Below are 24,512 nucleotides of genomic sequence, written 5' to 3' on the forward strand. Positions count from 1 at the left end.
GCTTGTTTACTCCTATCCAGACCCTAACAGCCTCCAGGCACTGGCACATCACTTCCACTGCTTCGCTGAGTTGGCACGGGGCGGACAGATACAACTGGGTATCGTCTGCATATTGGTGGTATTTAATCCCGTGCCGGTGAATGATCTCCCCCAACGGCTTCATGTAGATGTTAAATAGGAGGGGGGACAGGACTGAGCCCTGCGGCACCCCGTATTTAAGGGGCCTAGGGGTCGACCTCTGTCCTCCAACCAACACCGACTGCGACCTGTCTGAGAGGTAAGAGGAGAACCACCATAAAACGGTGCCTCCCACTCCCACCTCCCCCAGTCGTCGCAGAAGGATACCACAGTCGATGGTATCGAAGGCTGCTGAGAGGTCAAGAAGCACCAGGATAGAGGAATGTGCTCTATCCCTGGCCCGCCAGAGATCATCGGTCAGCGCGACCAAAGCAGTTTCGGTGGAGTAACCAGGCCTGAAACCAGACTGAAAGGGATCTAGATAATCTGCTTCATCCAAGGTACATCTGAGTTGAAAGGCCACCACCTTCTCGACAACCTTCCCTACAAAGGGGAGGTTGGAGACTGGATGGTAGTTTTTAAGGATAGCTGGATCCAGAGAAGGTTTCTTAAGGAGGGGTCTTACCACCGCATCCTTTAAAGGCTGAGGGAAAGATCCCTCCTGTAGAGAGGTGTTAACAATCCTCTGGAGCCAGCCTCGTGTTACCTCCCTGCTGGCCGAAACCAGCCAGGAGGGGCACGGGTCCAGTAAACAGGTGGAGGCACTCACTGCTCCCATGGCCTTGTCCACTTCGTCAGGAGTGACAAGCTGGAACTCGCTCCAAGAACAAGGCCCACCCTCAGCATCTCGGCTGGTACTGTCCAAGTGGAGTCCAGGTCCGTCTAAATCTGAGCGACTTTGTCCGACAGAAACTGAACAAATTCCTCAGCTCTTCCCTGTAAGGGTTCCCCCGCATCTCTCCCTTTCAGGAGGGAGCGGGTTATCCTAAACAGAGCAACCGGGCGAGATTCTGCAGACGCAATAAGAGCGGAAAAATGAGCACATTTTGCCGCCCGTATCGCCACTAAGTAAGTCCTAATATAGGCTCTTAGCTGTGTTCAGTCGGATTCAGAGCATCGCTCTAGGCGTCTCTTCTGGCACTTCATCCCCCAGAGTTTCTCGGTAAACCAAGGAGCCCTCCTGGATCCACTGCCACGGAGAGGCCGCAAAGGCGCAATCCGGTCAAGAGCCCCAGCCGCCACTCTATTCCAAGCAGCAACTAAGGACTCTGTCGGATTGTGGGCAAGGGAGTCAGGTATCTCTCCAAGCTCCGTCTGAAATCCCAATGGGTCCATCAGACGCTTGGGGCGGAACCATTTAAGCGGCTCCACCTCCCTGCAGTGTGGGCGTGGTTTCCGAAAATCCAGCCTCAGTAGGAAGTGATCTGACCATGACAAGGGAGAGATCTCTATGCCCTTCAGTTCCAGATCACGTCTCCACTGCCCCGAGAGAAACACGAGGTCGAATGTGTGTCCCGCTGTAATAACTTTAATGAATTTTGGTTTCATTACCTACATTAATTCTGTATTAATCATCCTTCTATTGCTTTGGCGAGATCTCAACAGATCTTAATAAATGGGGTTTTTGTGTGCGTGCATTTTGTTAGCAACACAAATTATTTCTTTTTTTAAAAAAGCATAAGAGTTTGGGGAACTAAGTAAACAAATACAGTTAAGGGTGTCATTATAAAACCATGCAATACTATAACTAAGGGCTACCATAACGGGCCTGCAAAAATCCAGTGACAACCCATCAGGAGCTTTGCTGTAAAACTTTTCTAGATCTCTATATTGCAACCTAGTGGTCATTTGGTTTTCTGCTCTAAATATCTTATTATTTGAAGACTTAACTCTCTGAAAATATGTTTTGAATGGATTACCTTCATATTTTGATGTTTCCCAAGGAATTTAAAGCTATGGAGAACATTTCAATTCTGAAGTATACAAATGGGTACAACTAGGGGCAACATGAATACATCAGATAATATTTTGATGTATTTCTTTTGATTTAAATATAGTACCTGGAAATCTTACATTTAGTTAGCATCTGATCTGAAATTTCTTTTAATGTTTTTAAATTGATATGATATAAAAACTCTAGGGAAAAAGAAAAATAGGCAGCAGGGAAGGAGTTTCAAAAATTTAGCCTAGGGGTGGGATTGCTTACAGACTGAGAACATTGCCCAAATAGAAAACTAAACCATATTTTTATTTCAAAATCAAGAAGATAATTGTTTTTAGAGAAAGCCAGGATTAGCTAGCCCATCTGTGGTAAACATTTGGAGCAGGGAAGATTTGCATTGTCAGAGTGTTTTTTTTTTTTTTTGGCATAAAGAAAATCATATGGACTCGAATCAATTTCTCTTGATTCTATAATTAAAAGCAAATGTAACTCAATTCCATGTTCCAATTTCAAGCCTAGAAAATAGTAGGTAGCTTAGTGCTGTTTTTACATGCCTAATCTATTTCGCTGTTTTTGTTTTGTTTTGAAAGCATTTCATCTCCTTTTAGAGAAAAATAAACATGTTTTACTTTGGGATTTGGGACCCTACAATTCCACCTTTAGATTTAGATTTGCTTGATTCCTGCCTTTGAAAAGGGCTTCAAGTACTATTGGAAGCTGGGCCTTAAAGACTGTGGTGCTAACAGCCTAATTCTTGCAATTCTCTGCCCCTGACAGTGAAACTGACAGGCTGAAACTCTTCAAGTTCCCTCCCTTTGCTTGTGCAAATCACAATATTCCACAGGAATTAAAAGACAATTAGGAATAATTTAAAGAAGGCAGGTAAATGGTCTTCCTTTGCAAACAGAATACTCCCTTTTTAAAGACCTAAACTCATATTTTTGCAATGTAGAACAAATGTCCAGAAAACTTTAATTACAGAAAGGCATAAACATCTAATTGATAAATTAAAAAAAACACCCAACAATAGATAGAAATCTTAAGGCACATCTGCTTTCTTCCTGTGACAGTAGCCAAATTCTATTTTTTTGGTACTGGCTGCTATCACTATAAAACTATGAATTTTCTTTCTATTCTACATCCTGGGCTGCACTAACCCTTTGACTAAAAAAAAAAAGTAGAACAGAAAGGACCAAATGTTTAAAAAGGTCTTCTTGCCCATGAAAAAGAATGGGGAAGAGGGGCTGAGCTTGCCTGCATAATATGGAAATTTTGCTAGACAAATTTATCAGCCATAAAGCTCAGCATCTCACAAGCTGTTTCCAGCCGATGATAGTTTATTAGCCACTGCAAGTATGCAGAGACTTACTTAATGACATTTGGGATGTGCACAGTGAATTCATTATCCGCCTACAGTGCTTTGGCATTCAATTTCCCTCCCATGAGCAACTCATAACCATGCTACTGAGGGTGGTTCCTCATTTTCAGCAAGAGGAAAAAAGTGTTTTTGAAAGGAAGGTGGGAGGAGGAAACCACACATAATCCAAATGGGCAAAACATAGTCCAGACCATAGAGCTGGCTCGGGATTCCTACTCCAGGCCAGCTGCATAGCAGGGATTTGGCAGAAATAACACCACTACTGTTCTAACTCAATTGCCTCAAGCTGAGTCTATTAACTTAATGTTACACTTGCTTTATCAGACCTTAACATTAACATTACAAAATCCAGGTGTTGTGCCAAATAACACAAAGGAAACTGTGCTTAACAAGCCCAGCTGCTGCTTATCTGGCTGCTAATCAGCAACCCTGCAGATCGGGGATCCTGAGGGAAACAAGTAAGCTACCTTTCAGCATGAAGGCCTTTCCCTCTGCTGCAGAATCTTCTTCCAGTATTGTTAGTGCACTTCTATCAGCTTTGGGGACAATAAGGGTTTTTATCCTACAGAATAACCACCACATCGGTGAGGGGAATGGGACAACTCACCATGGCCAACTCGCCAGGTGACAACTTGTCACGATTAAGCCACCACAGGACAACTCATTGTGGACCAATTTAACAATTTTACTTAATTATTTAAAATGAACTTAAAAAAACATTTTAATTTTTGCTATTCACAGTTCATTCTGTCCCTTCATTTGCGTCCTTTCTTTAATGATTCTATGCCATTGTTTCTTTGATATTTGTGTAACTGTGGTCCCGCAGTGAGTTGTCCTGTGGTGAGTTGGGCACGGTGAGTTGTCATTGACCCCCAGTGAGAGGGATCAAAAGAGTTTTTTTCACAAAAACTACAAATGATCGCATAAGAAGTAGCAGCCATTGATTTAATGGCTTCGAGTCACAGTCAAATCATAACAAAAACATTTAAGATTTTATCCAGGAAAATGTGTCCATGACCTGGCTTTTCAGATCTTCCAGCAATGTCATCCTTTCTGTTTTTCTTTCCTTCCATCTTTCCCAGCAATATAGAGTAATGGAAAAAACAGGATCTTTACAAAATATGTCCAAAATACAATAATATGGCACTTGCCATTTGTGTCTCTCTTGAATGAGAACTCTGTTATACAAATTTGCTTTCTTGGTTATCCGTAGTATACTCAGGGATCTTTTCCAATACTGAAGTTCAAAAGTGTCGATATTCTTTCTATCCTACCTCTTCAAAGTTCAACTTTTGCTTTCATAGAATTTCACAGGAAGACCGCTGCTGGCACAATTCTGATTTTTGTAGGTATAAAGACATTACAGTATCTGACATACTTCTTCAAGACCTTCACTGTTACTCTGCCAAGTGCTTCTTGACTGCTGATTCTATTACTGTTGGTATTGATTGTACAAGCCAGAGCTATCACTCCACTATCTTAATTATCAATTCTAAGGTAGGTGGCCATGCCTGTTGTCATTAGTTTGTGCACTGTGTTTCTTTTCTCATTTCTTTTGTACTGATATATAGACTGACATCTTCCCAATCTTTGTCATTGTGTCATTCTCCTGACTTGCTAATTCTTATTAATTTTCCTGAGTAACATTAACATACTTCAGGTGCCTAAAAGAATATGAAATGCAGGAAAAAAAGCAAGCAAGCCTGTTATTTACATATGCTAAAAAAGAGACTTCTGTGCAGATGGCTCTACTTACTAGAAGACTGATACTACCATGCAATGTAAAGGAAAAAAATCCAATTATTAGCTGCAAGGGTGACACCTCTGCAGCCCAAGAGGTTTTGAGTTATTTCAGATTGCACAATAACAAAATACAAAAATTACAAGAAAGCCACATGGATAAATAATATAGTTATCAAAAATACAGTTGCAGACAACGGGGCCCTTAGGTCAGATGGCATTCCACTTGCTAGTGAGGATTATCTGAGGATGTTTCAAAGTTCTAATTTATTTTTAATTTAAAGGCGGTACTTGAACACCATGGCATTGATGAACAAGTAATATCAGTTAGGCTTTGTAGACAACTGCTTAATATAATGGTTATGCAAGTTTATGCCGCAACCAGTGATACCAAAGAAGAGGAGGTTGATATGTCTTATGATCAAATTCAGCATGTAAGAGAACATGCAAATAACAGAGTGGAATGTCAAAGTTTAAAACAGAAAGGAGGACACTGTAGTTGATTGTATAGCCTAGGAAACAGGAATGAAGCATGAGAACAATGTAGCAGTTTTTGCCAGCTTAATGATTTTTTCCCCCATCCTAATATGTTCGTCAAACAACCAAAACAAACCTATATATATGGACCTCACCAAATGGAGTACATAGATCAAATTGCCTGTATTATTGGTACAATGAAGTGGGATAGCTCATTTATAATGGTAAAGTTGTGACCAGGAGCTGACTGTAGAACAGATCTAGAATTACTGGTGTGCAAATTCTAAACAAAACTAAAGTGGAAGAACAAGACAGCCAGGTTCCACAGCATACTCTTGATCATATGCCCACCATTTTCAATATAAGGAATCACTCAAGTTCCATACTCATTGATAGGGAACCAGAGGAATAGTGGAATGGAATCAAAGGATTTGTTAAGGATAAGTGTGAAAAGAGACTGCCAAATTCCAAGAAAAAGAAGAAAGCAAGTTGAATGTCAGAATAAATGGTAGAAAGTGCCAAGAAGGGAAGCCAAAGCCAAGAAAGACAAGTCTCAGAAAGAAATGTCAAGAAATTCAGAGAGCTGTTTGAAGAGACAAGAAGCAGTATTGCAACAAAAAAAAAACATGCAAAGGCACTGAAGATGAAAACAAGAAAAACCATCCAAAAGATTTCTAAACTCAGAAGGAGGCCCAACCTCACACAGCTATGCTATAAAGGATGCCAGTAGACAATAGATATTCAAGAAAAACAAAAAAGGTAGAATGAATATACTAAAATTCTGAACAGTAGAAGTGTCAACTTCCAAGATACCTTTGAAAATATTTTCTATTTACAAAAATTTCTAGTTCCTTAAAAATAAAGTTAAATCAGAATTCTAGTCATAACCATGTTAGAAGACTATAGGAATTGGTGGAAAAATCTGCATAAATATCTCAAGGAGAATCTAAATAGTTTATAAGAACAATAAATGGGTATCTTAGTTAAGCTGCAATACCTGACCAACTTTATCTAGTACCACCAAGGAACCCTAGGGTTGTAGGCTAGGCTAGAGAAGTTAAACACTAACATGAAAGACATCAATTACAACCCATTTCCATTTTGCTGGCTTGAAAAATCTATGGGCACATCCATAAAACAATAAAGACTCAAGCTTAGCTGTAAGATGTCATCTTATTAATAAATGACTGGGAGGAATATAGCACAGCTTTTTACCTAGGACCTGCAAGTCCATTTGATTCTTTTCCCTGATTGCAAGAAAATAGGTCAAGTGCCTGTTTTTGAAAGATCCTGTTGCAGAAAGAGCCCCCCTGTCTACAAGGGCTTACCTCACAGCCTGTTGCCCTGTTCCGGCTAAATTACAGACAAGGAGCAGGATTTTGCCACCTCCACCATGGTGCAGGAACTCTGATGACACGGCCCCATTATGAACCAAACGCTGCCCTTCTGGCTCAGCAGAATTGGGAGAAGATGGGAGACTCTGTGGGCAACCTAAAAAAAAAAGGAAAACATGTACAAATGCTTCAATCTGGCTTAAGTGCAATGAAACTTTCAAAGAGACATAGGTCATCAGCACAAAAAGCGCCTGCATTGAATAAATCAGTTTATTAATGGGGATAAATCAGATAATGAGATCCTTCTCACAATGTTAAAAGTTACTGTTTGTCACCTCTGGATCACTTTCTTTTCACAGAAAATGCTATTTCCATTTTTCTGATGGAATAGGGAAGAAAGTGGAAATATGACCTGACTATAGACCAGCCAATTAGTTTGTAAACAAGTTTGGAATCTGAATATACTTTTCCCAATCCATCATTACTGTGAAGATCACTTTAATTCTGAATAAGAGGGTCAGCCTTAGAAGTCCAATTATATTCAGAAGTTTAAAGTTTAGCATAATCTCTTTATTCTCAATTAATGATTTGGCATACTGTGGTCTCACCTTGTCAGCACTATCTGTTTTGAGACTTGATAAAGCTCTGGCTGAACTGAGGCAGAGGATTTAGGATGTAAACATCCAAAATGACAGAGCTAACATTTCCCCCTTTTTAACCCAACTGCTGCTCCTTTCTGGACTATCCCTAGATATATTTGTATATGCTCTACATGGGAACTTATTTATGTTGGCACAAATTGGGGCACACCTATTAAAGAAACAGTTGGAAGATATACAACTCTCCATTGGAAAGTGGAACTTGCTTTGTTCAGGAGAATCTATCACACATGTGCTGTTCAAACGTCTGTTTATACAACTTAATACTTCCAATTGTTAATAACTCTGCTTGCCATTGGGATCAGGAACCTTTCTGTTGATGTGATGGAATCTAGCAATGAGTTACAAGAGAGAGGAGCAAAGAGACGTATCAGCCTTGAATTGTTGCTATGCAGAAAGAGATACAGAAAAGATTCTCCCTAATTTTTCACAGCATTTATCAGACAGTCATGCAGAGTATATTTTAGTGTGGAAAGATTCTGGATATTATAAGCTATATTTAAAAAGTACTTTGAGCTATTACTCATGTTATTCTTGGTTTCCTATGGCTGATAGTTGCATCCATCCTTATCTTATTTGATCTCTCAGCAGCTTTTGATATCAACTGTGGTATCCTTCTCGATCACCCCAAATCACTAAGGGTAGGTAGCACAGTGTTGTGCTTGTTCACCTCCTTTCTCCAGGATCAATTCCAGTCAGTGGTGATTGGGGAAGAGAGATCCTGCCCTCAGCCCCTACTTTGTGAGATGCCACATGGGTTTGTACTTTCTTCTTTTCTATTGAGCATCTACATATCAGTGGATGAGCTCATCCATTGCCATGGGTGAGGTATCCTCAGATATACTATTATCAATTATACATTGATAATGCTTCTTTGATGCTGTCTCTTATCCTGGTGTTTGGAGGCTATGAGGATTTGGGTGGAAATCAACAGGCTTCAGAAGAACACTGGCAAAATGGAGTGGCTTTGGGTTTTAAGTCCCATCTTTGGTACTGGATGTGGTCACAGTACCCCAAGCAGACATTGTGTATAATCTGAGGATCCCCCTGAACTCATAACTCCTGCTCAAAAAGCATGTGGCAGTTATGGCTAGGAGGGCCTTTGCACAACTCTGGCATACCAGTTCCACCCATTCCTAGATGAGGTGAAGTCACTCATAGTCACTCACACCCTGGTCATCTCCTGCTTAAACTATTGCAGTACACTGTACATGGGGCCAGATACCCTTGAACAGTGCCTGGAAACGTCAACTTCAATATATGGAAGCATTTACTACATACTTTGGTGTAAAATGCAATGGTATGAGCAGCTATGTGAGTTTCTGGTAGTACACATATGACACCACTGCTTCACAAACTGCATTGGTTTCTGGATCCTGGTACTGGTGTTGATCTTTAAAGTCCTTCATTAACTTAGGACTTATTTGAGAGACCACCTTGTCTCAATTTTATCTACCTGTACTATCAGATCCAGCAGCAAAAACATATTATGGTTTTAGTGAGCTCTAAGCAGTGGGCTTTTTCTGCTGTGGTGCGTGCACTGTGGAATTTTATCCCCTCTATGGTGAGGTTGACTTCATCACTTCTAAAGTTTCTGGGGGTCCCTCAACCCCTGGGTATTTCAGCAGGCTTGAGGACCCCAGGGGATGGGTAAACTGGTGAGATGGTTCTGCTATTTTTGTCTATTATTGTTTCTTTTGGCTTTCTTTTTCTCAAATACATTTAATATATTTATTAACTGTTTTTAGCTCTGTTGTTTGTGAGACAGTGGCTATATAAGTTGGTTTAATAAAATAAAATATTAAAACAACACATTTTTTTTAACCAACAATACATACATTTTCCTCTTCAAGTTTTTTTTTAAATCTTCTAGTCTATGTTATACTTTTAAGTTTTCCTGGTATTATGCTAACTAGATATCATCTTGTTCAGTTTCCAAGCCCAGGAAAGTTGAGTGAAGTAATGTCACATGGCTGCAATTGTGACTATAAAACGTTTATGATGCAGTACATTGATTCTGTCAGTTTCTACAACATTCCACAGAAAAGTCAAGACCAACCAATCATACATTCATACAAATATTGTATAAATGTCTTTCCCTGAGACAAATATATGCCTAAATGATCTTAACTGATCCCCTCCAGCAGGGTAACTCTATCAACCAATACACTAGGATTTACTATTCCTGATCTCTAGCCCTAACCTTAGCCAACTTGATCTGTACCTCAATTTCAAGATGGATCATTCCTTCCGCACAGATTTAGGCGGCATAATCCATTAACGAAAGCTGGCAATAGGACTGTCCCAAAGGCAGGATATTTCGTGAAATTCCATCTCCCAGATCTGCTCACATACTGTCACCTCTCATGTTTTTCAATTAAGGCTTCTTGTTTAGTCCAGAGAAACAATAAATCACTGTCAGACTGTGTCTTCAGATCCATTCTTGTCTTGCATCTACAAGCTCATTCTTTTAAAGAAATGCAGCCATCTAGACAGATGCTTGCCAGCCCCACAGCTCAGCTAAATGCTTTTCAACCTCTTCTCTTCTTCCTGAAGTCATCCTTGTAAGGTCCATCTCTGCAGATTTCTCACCCAAACATACGTCTAAGAATTCAGAGCTATAGAAATTCTCAAATGGGATAATTCCAAATACTATTTCTAAGCATTAAAGTGTCTTCTGGACTGTGTGAAGCCTGCATGTTTGAATGCTCCTTACAATTCTTACTCATACAGTGAAAAACAATGCAATCATTCTCCCCACATGATTATGTTTATAATGGAGAATCCTAACATTCCTTCCCCGAGGAGTCTGACGGGATATGTAATGTCAGAGGCTATTTGGAACACAGAGATTTCAATCGATTGCATCCCAAACATGTCTGATCAATAAGCAAGACAGAGCAGATAAAAAGCAGAGGCTGCCAAGCAGAGTGCATAGCTTCCTGAAACTTCCCACTTTTTTGAGGGGTGAAAAGTCCAGCAGGTTAGCAGAATGCTTGGTTTAAGGTCCTTTTCCTTACACAGATGGATCTTTCACTGATATGTACGTATCTAGGTGACAAGAGTTTCTTAAGATACAAAAAAAAATGAAAAAAAAGTTTCAGTTACTGCTATGAAAGAGTCAGGAAGTCATCTATTTCATAGTATGTAGGTGGGAAAGAGGAACTCTGAGAATATCTGTTGCAGAATAATAATAATAATAATACCTAAAGGGCTACCTCGCTATTTTGAAATTCTAAATTTATGGGACTTGAACATTCTGATTCTACAAAAAACCACCCTACATGGAACAGCTTATATCCTCCGACGTTACCTTAACAGTTCCTTGGTTAGGACTCAAGCTGTTGAGCTACCAACCAGCCCCAAAGGCTGTGAATCTCACCAAAGATTAACCACCTAATAACAATAATAATAACAACAACAATAATAACATAACAATACAATAGCAATTATATATATACACATGCATGCATGCATGCATGCATGCATGCATAAATACATGCATACATACATACATACACACACACATACATACATATTGCAATAATGGTGAACATCTATAGCTCAGGATAAGGGTGAAGGTTCGTTCTCTGAGCCTGTGGGTTGGTTTCTGAACGTTTCATTACCAGGTTAGATAACATCTTCAATGGAATTTAGGGTTGTCAGTGTCAATGTTCTGCTGTTTAGAACATTGTTTCTGCTGTTCTGTGGGTATGTCAAGTGAGGGACTTATGATGGGTCAGGTGTGGGTCTTCAGGGAATCTTGTGATGGGTCTTGTGATAGGGAGGTTACATCAGGTCAGGGTCATTGGGAGTGGAACTGCTGGTGGGGAGGTTGTGTGGGTTGGTTGAAGGTCAGTGTTGTCTCTGGATGGCTGTGCAGTTGATTTGGATTCTGAGGGGTTCATAGGCTGGTTATAAGTCAATGTATCTATTGATGGAATTGCTTGGGGAGTGCAGGCTTCAACGAACTCACGAGTATGGTGAGTGGTAGCAAGGCCGATGATTTTTGTGTTGCTCCAATTGAACTGGTGCTGTTTAGTGTCGGTGTGAATAGATATTAAGGATCTGAGATTGTGGCGTTTAACTGCCAGCTGTGTTCATGAATCCTGGTTTTTAATTGACGTGATGTTTCTCCCACATAGAATGGGTTGCAATGGTTATAGTTGATTTTGTAGATTATATTGTTTCTTTCATCATTCTGTATATTTTCTTTGGTTCTGGATAATTCCTGGCAGAGTGTGGCTGTGGGTTTGTGGGCTAATTGTTATTCCTAGCAGTGGGAGGATTCTGGCTGTCATTTCCTACACCCCTTTTGGGTATTGTAGGGTTAGGTTTTACATGGTGGTTGACTGTGTAGTGTGTCTTGATTTGGGTACTATGTGTCAGAATATGCATTTGGAAGATAACCATTAGAGAGATTTGACATAACAATATTGGGCTAAATTTGAGCTAATTTTTTTGTGGGGGAGGAGGCATTTATGATGAGTTGTGAATAGATGGAAAATGTCATTGTCTGTTCCCACATTCAAGAAACAGTAGATGTCTCTTACTGACCATGGAACAAGCAAAAGTGAGGATTTTGCTAAAGTCAACCCTATCAAAATATTTCACTTATGCCCCAACATATTCTACTGCAATTTAAAGGCATTCATTTATGCTGAAATCACCTTGCCTATTCCACCTCTACTTTCAGGTTTTAGAAATAATCCGTATTGGACTGGTAGAAAGCTGTACTGATTTGTATGCCTAAGTTTCATTCTAAAAGGGAAAGCAGATAGAAAACCTGAAATTTAAATTCTCTTTGCAGCTCTTATATCCCTTATAGGCTCCACCCTAACTACATCTTCCCACCAATTGAGGACTGACAACAAAACCTCACTTTCGCTCCTGGCATTTGCAAACTGAAAAACCAATTTATCTTGATTCAAGTCTGACCCTTTGAAGCACAAATAGCTTGGCTGCCTGCCAAGTTCAGGAAGGCTAAAAATAACCTTTTTATGAGTCATAGGAACAGATTTCCTTTTTTTTTGCCACACAGGAATCAATTACAAATACTACTAGTAAGATCCTAGCTTACAACAGTCATATCGAGTATATTCAAAACAGCAGCACCCAAAAAGGTTCTCATAAGCCCCAGTGAAATGGTGGCAGCAGTATTTCAGATCATTGCTATATCATTCAACTTATAGGTAAGGTTTTTTGTTGTTATTCTGTGCCTCTGAGTTAGTTTTTGGCATCTGATGACTGCCTGGACTAGTCCATGTTGGCTGGGGAATTCTGGGAGTTGAAGTACATGCATCTTAATGTCATCAAGGTTGAGAACACCAAGGGAAAATGCTACTCGTGGTAATGTAATTGACATTACTGTGGCTTGCTTAATCAGCTGATTAAATGTGTTCATTTTAGAAATGGAACTTTTATGAAGGTGTCTTATTGCTGACCTGAGTATCAGTTGATAAAGCAGATGAAGAAGGCTGAAAGGATGGAGAATGCTTTTAAAGACAGTCTTCATTCTCTGATATATTTGACTGAATGATGAGTAGGGCAGAGCCCAAGGACAGGACACAAAAACACAAAAAGAATAGAGGATTGTGAAGATGAGGAGCATCTGACAGGAGAAAGTAGCAATCTTGGAGATCTAAAGGATAGGAACCTGGAGTAGCACCCCTGAAGTTATCGATGTTTATGGAGTAAAAATAATGTTATGGAGCTCTATTGAATAATAGGACTATTCTGGGCAATGAGAACTGGGCAAATAACTATTAATTTTTGATGAAAGAGGAGTAAAATATGAGCCTGAGGCCAAATCATATTGTGGTCTGTATTCACATTGATTACTTCAGTAAGTATACTAGTTGACTGTAGAAAGCTTCACAATGCCTTTCAAAATGCCCAGTTTGGAAAGAGGGTTTGAATTTCTAGTTTTCTTGAGATTTATTGAGCCATCTGCGTCCAAGACCTCTAAATACAATATTCTTTTCTTCTTTTAACACCTCACACCAAGAAAAAAGTAATTACAACCAACTAAGTCATATTTTCATACAGGTCTCCCCAGTTTATTATGGGAAACTCTTAGGTTTTCCTTAATGGTTTTTTAAGGATTCAACAGCTTCAGCAATATTAAAAATCACAACCAAGGTTAATGCTGCACAACACCTTAAAACAGAAGGTTTCAAATTCTGCAGCATCATACCCCCTAAAATTATACAGGTATTCTGTACAGGAATTCAGCAACATGAATGGTTTCATTAGAATTAGATTGGGTAAGAAATAAATATAAACTTACTTTTAATTATTAAGGTTTAATCTATATACTGTGTAATACTCCTTCAGCTTTGCAACCACTCATTGCATGTTTGTTGAGGCAAAGTGAGGGACAAACTTGAAGCAAATTTTGGCAGAATTCCCAGTTTGCATAATTCTAATCATTTTTTATAGTATGCAATCGTCCTCTAAGTTGCTTGTGACCCCAGGAGAAAAGCACTTGATCTACAGTTTGAGGATTCATGGTTTAAACATTAACATCTTAAGAAAGGAGTCATCTAAAAAGGTAAGTAGGGATTTTTCCTCTCTACTTTAGACTGCAAGCCACATCACAGAATGTTATTTTCTGTTGGAAAATAACAAAAATACAAGATGAGGATGTTATAGTTAAAGAGCTTAAGACTCTTTCTTAAGAAGGAAAGAATCTTAAGAAAGATCTGAGTTATCACAATGTTATCTGGAGGGGCAAAAAATTGGAGAAGCTTGCAAAACATGTTTAATGTTATTAATAGCATGCTGTTTTCACCTTGGAATTGGGCATTCATTCATAATTTGTCAGTCAAAAATACTATTTAGTGCAGGCTAATTAGAAGAAAAAGATATGCTAGACTAAAATACTTTCATTAATAAAGTATGGATTGATATTTTCTAAGGCAAAAAGCTTACAAATTTGCATATAAAACACACATAAGATGATTTTGATATTATTACAAAGTATTAGCTCATTCATTCAGCAGTATATAGTAATAAGGAACAGGTGAAAACCCAGGGAGGGATGATAAAGGCAGTCAGCAAACTGCTGCAACTATACAGTATATATTTAAAGAAACAGAAATGGAACAAGTATCACACTCAGTATGTCACAATTCTCCAATAGTAAAGCTCTAAAAAACAGAGGAAAGATTGAGACTGAGCAGGTTCCTTGATAGTCTAGGACAGTGATGGAGAACATTTTTGGTATCAAGTGCCAAAAAGGGAGCGCCCACATATATGGGCACACTTCGCATGCGTTTGTCCGGGACACAACCCAGAAGAGGAGCTACCCAGTGGGCATGCGCACACCAGAAAATGAACTTCTGGTTTCCGGCACACTCACGTGCACCGGCCACTGGTCCTCTAGTTACTAGCACGCAGGCGTGCATGACGATCAGTTGACCACCGCACATGCTCATGCGGGAAAATGGAAGACCAATTCTTCCAGTTTCCGGCACTGCTGCATGCATGAATGACAGATGATTGTCACATACGCATGCATGCCAGAAACCCAAAAGAGGGACAGGCGACGTTGCACGTACCAGGAGACATGGCTCTGTGTGCCACTTTGGGCACATTTGCCATAGGTTCGCCATCACAGGTCTAGAACTACCTCAGAATGTATGTGTGAGATTGACCGGTTAAAGTACTTTGATATCAAAATCTCTCTGTCTATGAGATACTATGGATTGATTAATTTATTGATCGATAGATTGACTGGTATGCCACTAAAACCATACAACCCATGGTGGTTTACACCAATAAAAAAATATTTAAAATGTCAATAAATAATATGACATTGGGCAATTTCAACTATCAAATGCCCTGCAGAGCAAAATACTTTTGTCCTAGGTGCTTTTCAAAAAAGTGCTAGAGGTGCCATCAAGCTGACATCTTATGCGACATTTCACAAAGTGGAAGTCATCCATACAAAACACTGGCCTACTTTTATGGAAGAGACTATTGCCAGACATAAGTTTCTAGGCCCTGAACTTAAATTATTATTCTGTGTTTTATTTTATTAGTTCATCTTCTCTCCAAAGTCACCTCATGGCAAGATGGGTGACAAAAAGTTTAATACATAATAATGTTTTAATAGCTTTTGGAGAAAAGAGGACCCCTTAACAACTTCCGAAAAAATGAAACAAAAAATCAACTCTGGCATAAGCAATAGAAATAGGAGCAGGAAAAATATGAATTCCTGTTTCTCTTGGTTTTAGAATTCAATTTTGTGCAACCTCCTTTAAAGGAAAGGTAGTTGTAGGATGAGAAAGGGTGATGAAGGGTGATGATAAAAGAAAGCAATTCTTGGCTGATGAATACTTTATTTGTACAATTTTCCACAGAAATAGCTATTCATTAGTTTATTAGCTCATATAACAGCTTCTTCAGAATCCACTCATTTCTTGTACAGAGCTTACATTAAATTAGGAAATTTCAAGGATAAAATAAACACACACACACAAAGACACACACACACACACACACACAAACAAACACAGTGGGCAATAAAGCTGACCGAGGAACAAAAAAACCCTTTTGTTCTTAATAATCTCATGATGCAATCACCAGTGTACAAATCTTAATAAGCTGTTAAAGTGACAGAGCTGTAATAACCCTAAAGCCCACTTAACCACTGGCTATCGGACAGGACTATTACTAATCTAGGCTAGCCAGGCAGTACAAGAGGAGTATAAAGGATAGATCTAGTTTGCAGTTAAAGTTATTGGTCTGCTTCTGATCTCATCAAGACAGTTAAATATTTTCACTTTAAAACTATGTCACTAGCAACAGTATCAACTGTTGTTGGTAAGTGAGGCCTAAATAGTGCTATCTGCATTTCAGAAGTTATATTATTATTTCTTTTTTGGCTCAGGCAGATTATGGCAAAGGCGAGCATTACTTATGATCTACAGTGCGCATTAAGAAAGCATAATCTCATAATTTGACTTTAGCATGTATTAATTAGTCTATTTGTCGGCATAGTTGTAGATCAAGTATACAAAACCATAGCCTAAAGGGTAACAGGTGGCTTATGAAAATGATACATATGACCTACCAATGCTCTTGTCCAATCCCATTCACCAATTAATCAGTTCACAGAAGAAGAAGAAAACTAGTATGTGTTGAATATGTGCTCCTGCCAAAAAAAGGAAGCTGGAAAAGCTGCATTTTCATTACCAACAACCATGATAATTTATCAAAACAGGGTTTAGGTATCTGGTAAGAGCCTTGAGTTTCCACTGTTGTAGATAAAAAGAGGTTATTAATGGAAGTGCATTGTGGTTTTTTTTAACCACCACTGTAAGATGTACCTGAGATTCGGGAGGAGCTACCCCTTCTAAAAGAGAGTGGGGCCTGGAAAGCATAAATGTTGTCCCCTTCTGCAATGGAGTTCAGATCCTCATCATCCGAGAAGGAGCACTGGAACCCTGACTGGTTTAGTTCAACCAGGATTACCTGCAAAAAGACCAGTTAAGGATATCAACCTCAAAAAATGTGATGTTCAAATCACAGGGTACAGAACTCTCCCAGAACAACAGAGCATGAGAGACAATTGTCTGGCTAACCTGGTCAGGCGAAATCTTGCCCTCCTCAGCCACCATTTCTCTCAACTTGGACACAGTGCTGAAGAGAGGCACAGCTAGGCCTATACGCACAAATCGCTGGCTTTTGGACTGGAAGACAAGAGTGACATTCAAAGGCCTGGAAGAAAAAGAAACACAAAGGAATTTAGAATGGAGGAATACTCAGAATGCCCCTGATTCACACTTAATTCACATCCAGTCTGCCCATCCATCTGTCTGTCTATTCATTTGTTTGTTCACTCATTTATCCTCTGCCTTAACTGGGCCACATAATTTGTTTAGTTATATGTTATTGCTTATGAACAAAGACATGAATTGGATTGTTTCCTAATTTTTTTATCACCTATTTTGAGCATGGAGATTTGGGACACATGTATTGCAAACATACTACTGGAGGACCAGGGATGAACAGATTGGTAGAAAACACCTCCATTTTGAGCCCTGATCCTTTCAAAGCACTAAGAAATGACATCTTCTGCATTTCAAGAATGTATCTGTCACCTTGGATATTAAAAAATTATTCATTAAAAATAATGTGCAGTATAGCCTTTGAATTGTGTAGGAGCAATCTGAAATACACAACCACATCCACAGTAGCGTAATATGCAGAATGATTTCTAGATTGCTGGAAAGAGCTACATTACAGCACTGTCCTATAACCCGCCCACCCACTCAAATATGTTATGGCTGCAACACTCAAAATTCGCAAACAACCTGCCTTTTATTTTCAGTTCAACACCCATAAGATATAAAATTTGTACTGAGAAGAAATGGAAAGAGTTGAATTTGAAGACCTAGAAGGGGGAGGCAAAAATGGGAAAGCAAGCAAGCATTCTGGAAGAAACCAAGGAGTCTTATCTCATGTTCCTACAGTTAATTAGGATGCAAAGCTAGAAAACAGGTGCTGCTTCAAGATATCTGTTGATTCTAGCAGAAGCCTAAGAAAACTAATGCTTACTTAAGGTCTAAAACATGGAGTGGGGGTGTAATTTCTTCTACTTAATGTGTGTTATGATTCATCTTTTCCTGACAGGAGCAGAACATGGATTTGACCTGGTGTTGGTTGCACAGTGAAGAATTTCTCCTAAAACTTCTACATGGCAGCATTCAGTGAGTGCTTTCCTATGCCCTCTTTAAATGTGTTGCTTGAAATGAAAGTGTGCTGCTTTTTTCTTTAATTTCAAACCACAGATGGGTTGAATTTGGATCAGAGGCATAATAGATAAAAAAGGTGACTTTAACTCTTCCCTCCTCCATTGCGATCATTAGCAATAGATCGTTTCTTAATAATAATTTTTATTAAAAGTTGAAGATAGAATTAAAAAGCAAATATGAATTAAGAAAAATAGAAAGCGTTAAAGAATCTGCTGGAGACTGTTTCTTGTGAGAAGCTGTTGCTATGGAGGGCATATCACTTTCTCTCGGCCCAGTCCACCTCACAAGATTGTTACTAGTAGTGAAAATCAGATAAGGGTACACTTTAATGCTGTTTTCAATTCCTGAAGGAAAAGTAAGATGTAAAGCTAACAAATACAAAAACAAATGACACTATTGTTAAAGATAGAAATTTGCTCTCTTATATTAGATCAAAAAAGGTCTCCTGAATATTATCCACTGGATATTCCACAGTTATGCTCCAAGAAGCAACACAGAGCCAGGACAAAAAGCAATTTTAATTCATTTCATTGGTACTTAAATAAATTACATTAAATATAACTGATAATGTTACTTAGCAAATATATATTCCTTTCTTTTCTTCTGCCATATAAAAACATTATTTAGTAACAACTTCTAAAGTTTGTTTGGAGCAACATGTTCGGGTTTACAGAAGACCTCAGACTGTGTCCCTCTCTTTTAGATCTAAGCCTTAAGATCTAGATCAATATTCATTTCTAATATTCAAGTGCAGATATAAACTCCCTTTTTACAACCCTGTATTCCCTATTTGGGGTAAAGTCAGGGCGACTGGATGGAACTGAGCATTTACTGGCTGGAGGCCCTTCCTGATATCATACAGAGTTCGCAGCAGATATTTTTTCCTTTGTGTTTTTTTCTTTGGTGCCTTAGGAGAGAAACATCTGCCACTATTTAGGATTGAAATCTCAACCTTCCGAGTGGGAAGTGAGTGTCTATATCACTAGGCCTCCACACCACTCATTCAGGTCCGTACCTAGTGTGTCAATTTCACTATGGAGAGCTACCCTGGAAACATTTACAAATTCTAAACCTATCTAACTAGTTAGAAGTACAACACACAGGAGTTTCAAAGATTCATATCCATAAAACTGGCGTTTGGAGAAAGCACTTTAAGAGATGTGAAAAGAAGTATGGAGATTTTCTTCTTCTTTCTGCTCATTGATAAAGGACTCAGGTGGCTGAATCCCCACAATCGAGACAGACTCATTGTTTAGCCCAGTGTTTCTCAACCTGGCAACTTGAAGATGTCCGGACTTCAACTCGAATGCTGGCTGGGGAATTCTGGGAGTTGAAGTCCGGACATCTTCAAGTTGCCAAGGTTGAGAAACACTGGGTAGCCTCTTTGCTGCCAAGCCCAGGCAAGCATAGATAAAACCAGATCTGGAGGGAGTTCTAGGATTTAATAACGGAAAGAGAGAGCAGAAGCAGGTTGGAGGGAAGGTATAAAGGAGAGAGGGACACACTGAATCTCCCCAAGCTGTTTTAGAAACAGTCATTAAACAGACTCCATTTGGAAAAGAATAAATTCCAGACTACGTAGGCATTCTTTAAAAAAAAAAATCAATTCCAAGGGGAACAAAATCCTATGCATCTGAAAAGCTAAGGAATTAATTTCATAGAAAGCTTCTATAAAAATGATTTTGCTACATCAGATATCTGAAGCCCTACAACGTGTTTCTAAATTCAGAAAAGTCTGGTAGCATCTTTTGGGACTACAGTAGCATGAGCTTGCGTGAGCTGGTTATCATAAAATTAATAGGACTCTGTCCTCCACCGCCTATGAGCTCATGGTTGCCTTTTCCCATTTCCCCAGGACATACATCAAGTACAGTCAGAACCTAGAACACTGTGAGACACAATGTGATGACTTGAAATGACATAATATAGAGAGAAGATGGAACAATATATAAAAGATACATTTAATCTACAGTTTAGGTTCCATTTCTCAAAGTAAGGCTCTGTTTTGATATGCAATGCACATACTGAAGACAGTGAGATTATTTCCCAAAGAACATGAACAAGGTAGAGCTGTCAGACATATGCAGCCCAATCCATTACATATTTATTCCTGTTCAGCTCTCAAGAGGTTGAGCGCACTTCATCTTTGGCATTCAGATTTGTAATGAGCCCTTCTTGTCCAACTAACACCATTATAAAACTAAAAATTTTTTCATAACCCTGTTATCTAGAATTCAAACTAAAAAGAGGGTAGGGATTTAACCTATATTTTTAGTAGGACCTGGGAATTCTAAAAGCCATGCTGTAATGCTGTCATCTTCTCATTTCCCAGCTTTCTGACTTCCCTAGAGCTCATGAATACTTGGCTGTACCCTCAATGGGGAAAAAAAGTTTTTGCTAGTTTCAGGGCCTTGACTCCCTGCTGTGCATAACCAGCTGCCAAAAAAGTAGCAATTTCCAGCCTATGGCCCTTTTCTGACAGTATTTCTCACTCAGCTTGTGTTGCTGAAAAAAAAACAAGACAGTTCTCATCCTCCTGTAAGAAATAGGATGAGATTTCAGGACAGAAAAAAAAAGAAAATACTTCCGAATACTGCCTATCCTCCCAAAACAAGTTTCTTCTTGCAAAAACAAAACAGAAATACAGTTATAAAAATGTAATTCCTAATTTGAGGATTGTAATAAATGGAGTTCTGTTCTGGCTATCTAGAAAAAATTGGTCAGTTCAATGGACTTTGGGAACTTTTAGAACAGGAATGGTGAATTTTGGAGTCCTTCGAATGTATAGATCTTGGCGGGCAAGGACAATAAATTTTGTTCTTATTCACCTAAATAATATTTAGGCTGGTGGTTCTCAACCTTTTCTTCACCACAAACCCCCTTTAAATACCTTCTGTAGCCATGGACCATGTCCACTGACCAGTGATGTGCGGTGAGGGTTACCGTTGGTGAGGCAAGAGCGCAGCAGCGGCGAGAAGCAACGTCCCCGCCGCTGTGTCCGAAAGGCGTCTTGCGTTTATGGCCACCTCCCCCCCCGCCTCCTCTGACGAACAATCCTGCTGCCCTGGCCTGCAGCCAGCCCAGCACCGAGTGGGGAGAACGAGGAGGAGGATGAGGAGGAGAAGAGCGGTGAGTCCTTGTGCCGGCCAGCAGGCAGGGAGCAGGTCGGGGGGGGGTGAGTGGGCGGCTCCATCCAAGCTGCTTCTTGCCGCCATCGTGCTCCACCGCCTTGCTCCCCCCCGCCTCCTCCGACGAACAATCCTCCGCTTTCTTCAGCTCGGACGGTGCCGGGACACCCAAGCTGCTGTTGGCAGCGGCGGGGGCCATCTGAGCGGCCATGATCCCCCCTCCCCAGCCAGCCAGCCCACCCTCCCCAGCACAAGGACTCACCGCTCTTCTCCTCCTCCCCCGCTTGGTGCTGGGCTGGCTGCAGGCCGGGCAGCGGGAATGTCGGCGCTTGGCAGCTCCGTGATGCAAAGTGCCTGGCGGGGCACTTTGCATCGCAGGAGCCGCCAAGCCCTGGGTCTGCAGCAAAGGCGCCAAGCCACCCAGTAGAAAATGCCGGGCAGAGATTGCTGCTGAAAAAACGGCGGCTGGCGGCCCAGAGCAACCTCTCCACAATCACCCTCGATGGAAACTGCTAGATTGCGCAGTTGCTCAAGTGCCCTTGCATTCCCAGATCAGGAAGCGGGAGAATCAGTGCCTCCTTTGCATACAATTTTTTTTTTGCTTTTTAACCCTTTCTTAACTTTTAAAAGGCGAAAAATTCCTTACGCAAAGGATCCCCGAGTTCTCTGACCTCCTCCCATAGTTAACACTGAGCAGACACCAAGCCACTGTGACTTGGAATCTGGTAGCAACTACCCTGGCTTTAATTATTTTAAAAAAATTCTTTAAAATTCTTTCCTTTCCCTCAGGAGACTGGTGAGGCCCCGCTTCCCCTGCCTCTAGTGACTGCACGTCCCTGCCACTGATCCACAAGACTTAACTCAAGGCTTAAATCATAACATTTCTTCAAGCCTTCATGAACCCTCCCTGGGATGACTTCGCAGCCCCCAGGGTTCCTTATAAATAAACGCAACTCAACTCAACTCAACTCAAGTTGAGAACCATTGATTTAGGCAATAAACTGTACCAAGGCAGTTTGCACATGAAATGTAGATTTGTAATGAAATTGGACTTTTAGTATGATAGAAAGAAAAGAAAGCTTACATTACAAATGTCTAAGTGTAAAACCTTAATTTTAAACAAAGCAATAGAAATTCTGAAATACACTTGTTGATGCAGACATACTGAAAATAGAAAGATGGGAATGTCTGCCTTTATCCGCTTACTGCACAAGTACTATGCATTAAATTTGAAATATTTAAAATGCATATCTCAAGAGAAAATATGTCTGGAAATATACATTTCAAGAATAGTGATTCTTAAAATATGACTTTAAATATCACTTTTTTATTTTAAAAAAAGATCAAAAAGAAAGATTAGTGAGAGATGATAAAATATGTAAATGAATGAGATGATAAAATATGTAAATGAATGTATGCAATATTAAGGGAAGTGGAATTCATACTGTATATTCTAGTGAGAACACAGGAGCGGAAATATGACCTGTCACCAAACATACCTGGTTTGACGCAAGGGGATGGGCAATGAGATACATAGAAAAGGATCAAAAGTATTGCTCTGTTTCCGGCAATGAGGACAAGTCAATGAAGATCTAGAGAGAGAAAAAGTAGAGAAATTCTTCATCAATAGAGAAATTGACATCAAGTTTGGCAAGGCCAGTTTTTAAAACTTGGCTTCTAATTTGGTATTCTAGACCATGAAGTTTTCTTCAACTTTTGGGCTAAAAGGAAACTACAGATTGCTAAAGACCTGAGAGTACATCTCCTGTCAAACATGCAAACAGATATTTCTATGAAAATTAGTAGCACTTTGATGAGACCTGCCTTGTATATTATAATACAAATTAGTATCTGAACTGCTTGTATACATGATGCAACATTATATCTCTCTGTCAGGTAAGATCTAGATAAATGAACTTTCAGGCTCTCTCTCTCAACCTCTGAAGGGTCTGGTTCTGTTTATTACACTCCTCATGGCAAAATTATTACAAAAAATATCCAATGCAACCTATGTAGAATTGTTATCATTACACTAAATCAACTTTTCAAACAAACAATATATTTCCATTTTACCCATATAAAATGATTGTAGCATACAAGCAAAAAATGTAACCATTTTCTTACCAACTCCAGGATCATTTGGCAACAGGTTTCTCCATAGTATTTTAGTTAATTTTTTTCTGTAAGAATTGGTGGTTCGTATTTTTATATCTATGCTTACAATGTATTAAGGCTTTTATTAATTAGTAACACACACACACCCTACACATAGCTTGGTCAGGGGCAAGGGGATAATATACTAACTTATCCATACACTGAAAAACAGATCTCATAGCTTGCACCTTTAAAAACTGAATCACAAATGTGCTTGCCAACATTACATTGATACTTCACACCAGGAGGAGGGAGGGAGGGAAGGAAAAGGAAAGAAGGAAGGAAGGATTTCATAATGTTAAGAGAGTTCATGGACTTTTTCTTTGACATTTAATCTTTGTTGGCTAAATTTCAGGTTTTGTTTGTCACATGAAAAGCAGGGAGAAAGGGTTTTAAGTGAAATATATTCAGCTGGATATGTTAGACTTAGCCCACCATACTCTGAAATTCACTGTTTGCCTGCTACACTAATAATGGTATGGACATCCTTTTTTGGTCCAAATATTCTATGTGCTTTTAACACCTGCTTAGGATCACAGAAAGAGTAGCCATAACATCATGATGGAGAAATGTCTGGCTCATTCTCTTCCCTCCCCCCCCCTTTTTTTTTTTGGAAAGCGAAGCTTTAAAGGTAAAGTGGGTGCCTTAAGCTGTCAGGTTAAGTCACCTATTCTGCCCTTTTAAATCACTTGAGAACAACTAAAATGGCAAAATTGGAGGCCAAAAAATAAAAAGGGTCTTCAAAAAGCCCAAATTTTCAAAACTGCCAAATCTTATAGGCAGTAATTTGCTACTCCCTGTAATAAGCCCTAAAGCTGAATTAACTAGCACTCATTCTCAATCTGACACCAATAAGTGTGGTTAAGAGGCTGCCCATGGATTGAATTTGGTGGAAGGACCTAAACATGAAATCATGAGT

General features: G+C 39.6%; 1 protein-coding gene across 1 annotated transcript in view; it reads right to left on the minus strand.

The window, feature by feature from the left end:
* The window catches only part of USP43 (ubiquitin specific peptidase 43), a 119,160-nt gene that overhangs the window by 26,156 nt on the left and 68,492 nt on the right, over positions 1-24,512 (minus strand). Inside the window, exons 4-7 of the mRNA XM_032208626.1 lie at positions 22,939-23,031; positions 17,139-17,274; positions 16,884-17,028; positions 6,884-7,046 (exon numbers count right to left, since the gene is read on the minus strand). Coding sequence (XP_032064517.1) covers positions 6,884-7,046; positions 16,884-17,028; positions 17,139-17,274; positions 22,939-23,031 — 537 coding nt within the window. The remainder of the gene's footprint in view (positions 1-6,883; positions 7,047-16,883; positions 17,029-17,138; positions 17,275-22,938; positions 23,032-24,512) is intronic.

Source organism: Thamnophis elegans, chromosome 2 (genome assembly GCF_009769535.1).
Source record: "Thamnophis elegans isolate rThaEle1 chromosome 2, rThaEle1.pri, whole genome shotgun sequence".
Lineage (NCBI taxonomy): Eukaryota > Metazoa > Chordata > Lepidosauria > Squamata > Colubridae > Thamnophis > Thamnophis elegans.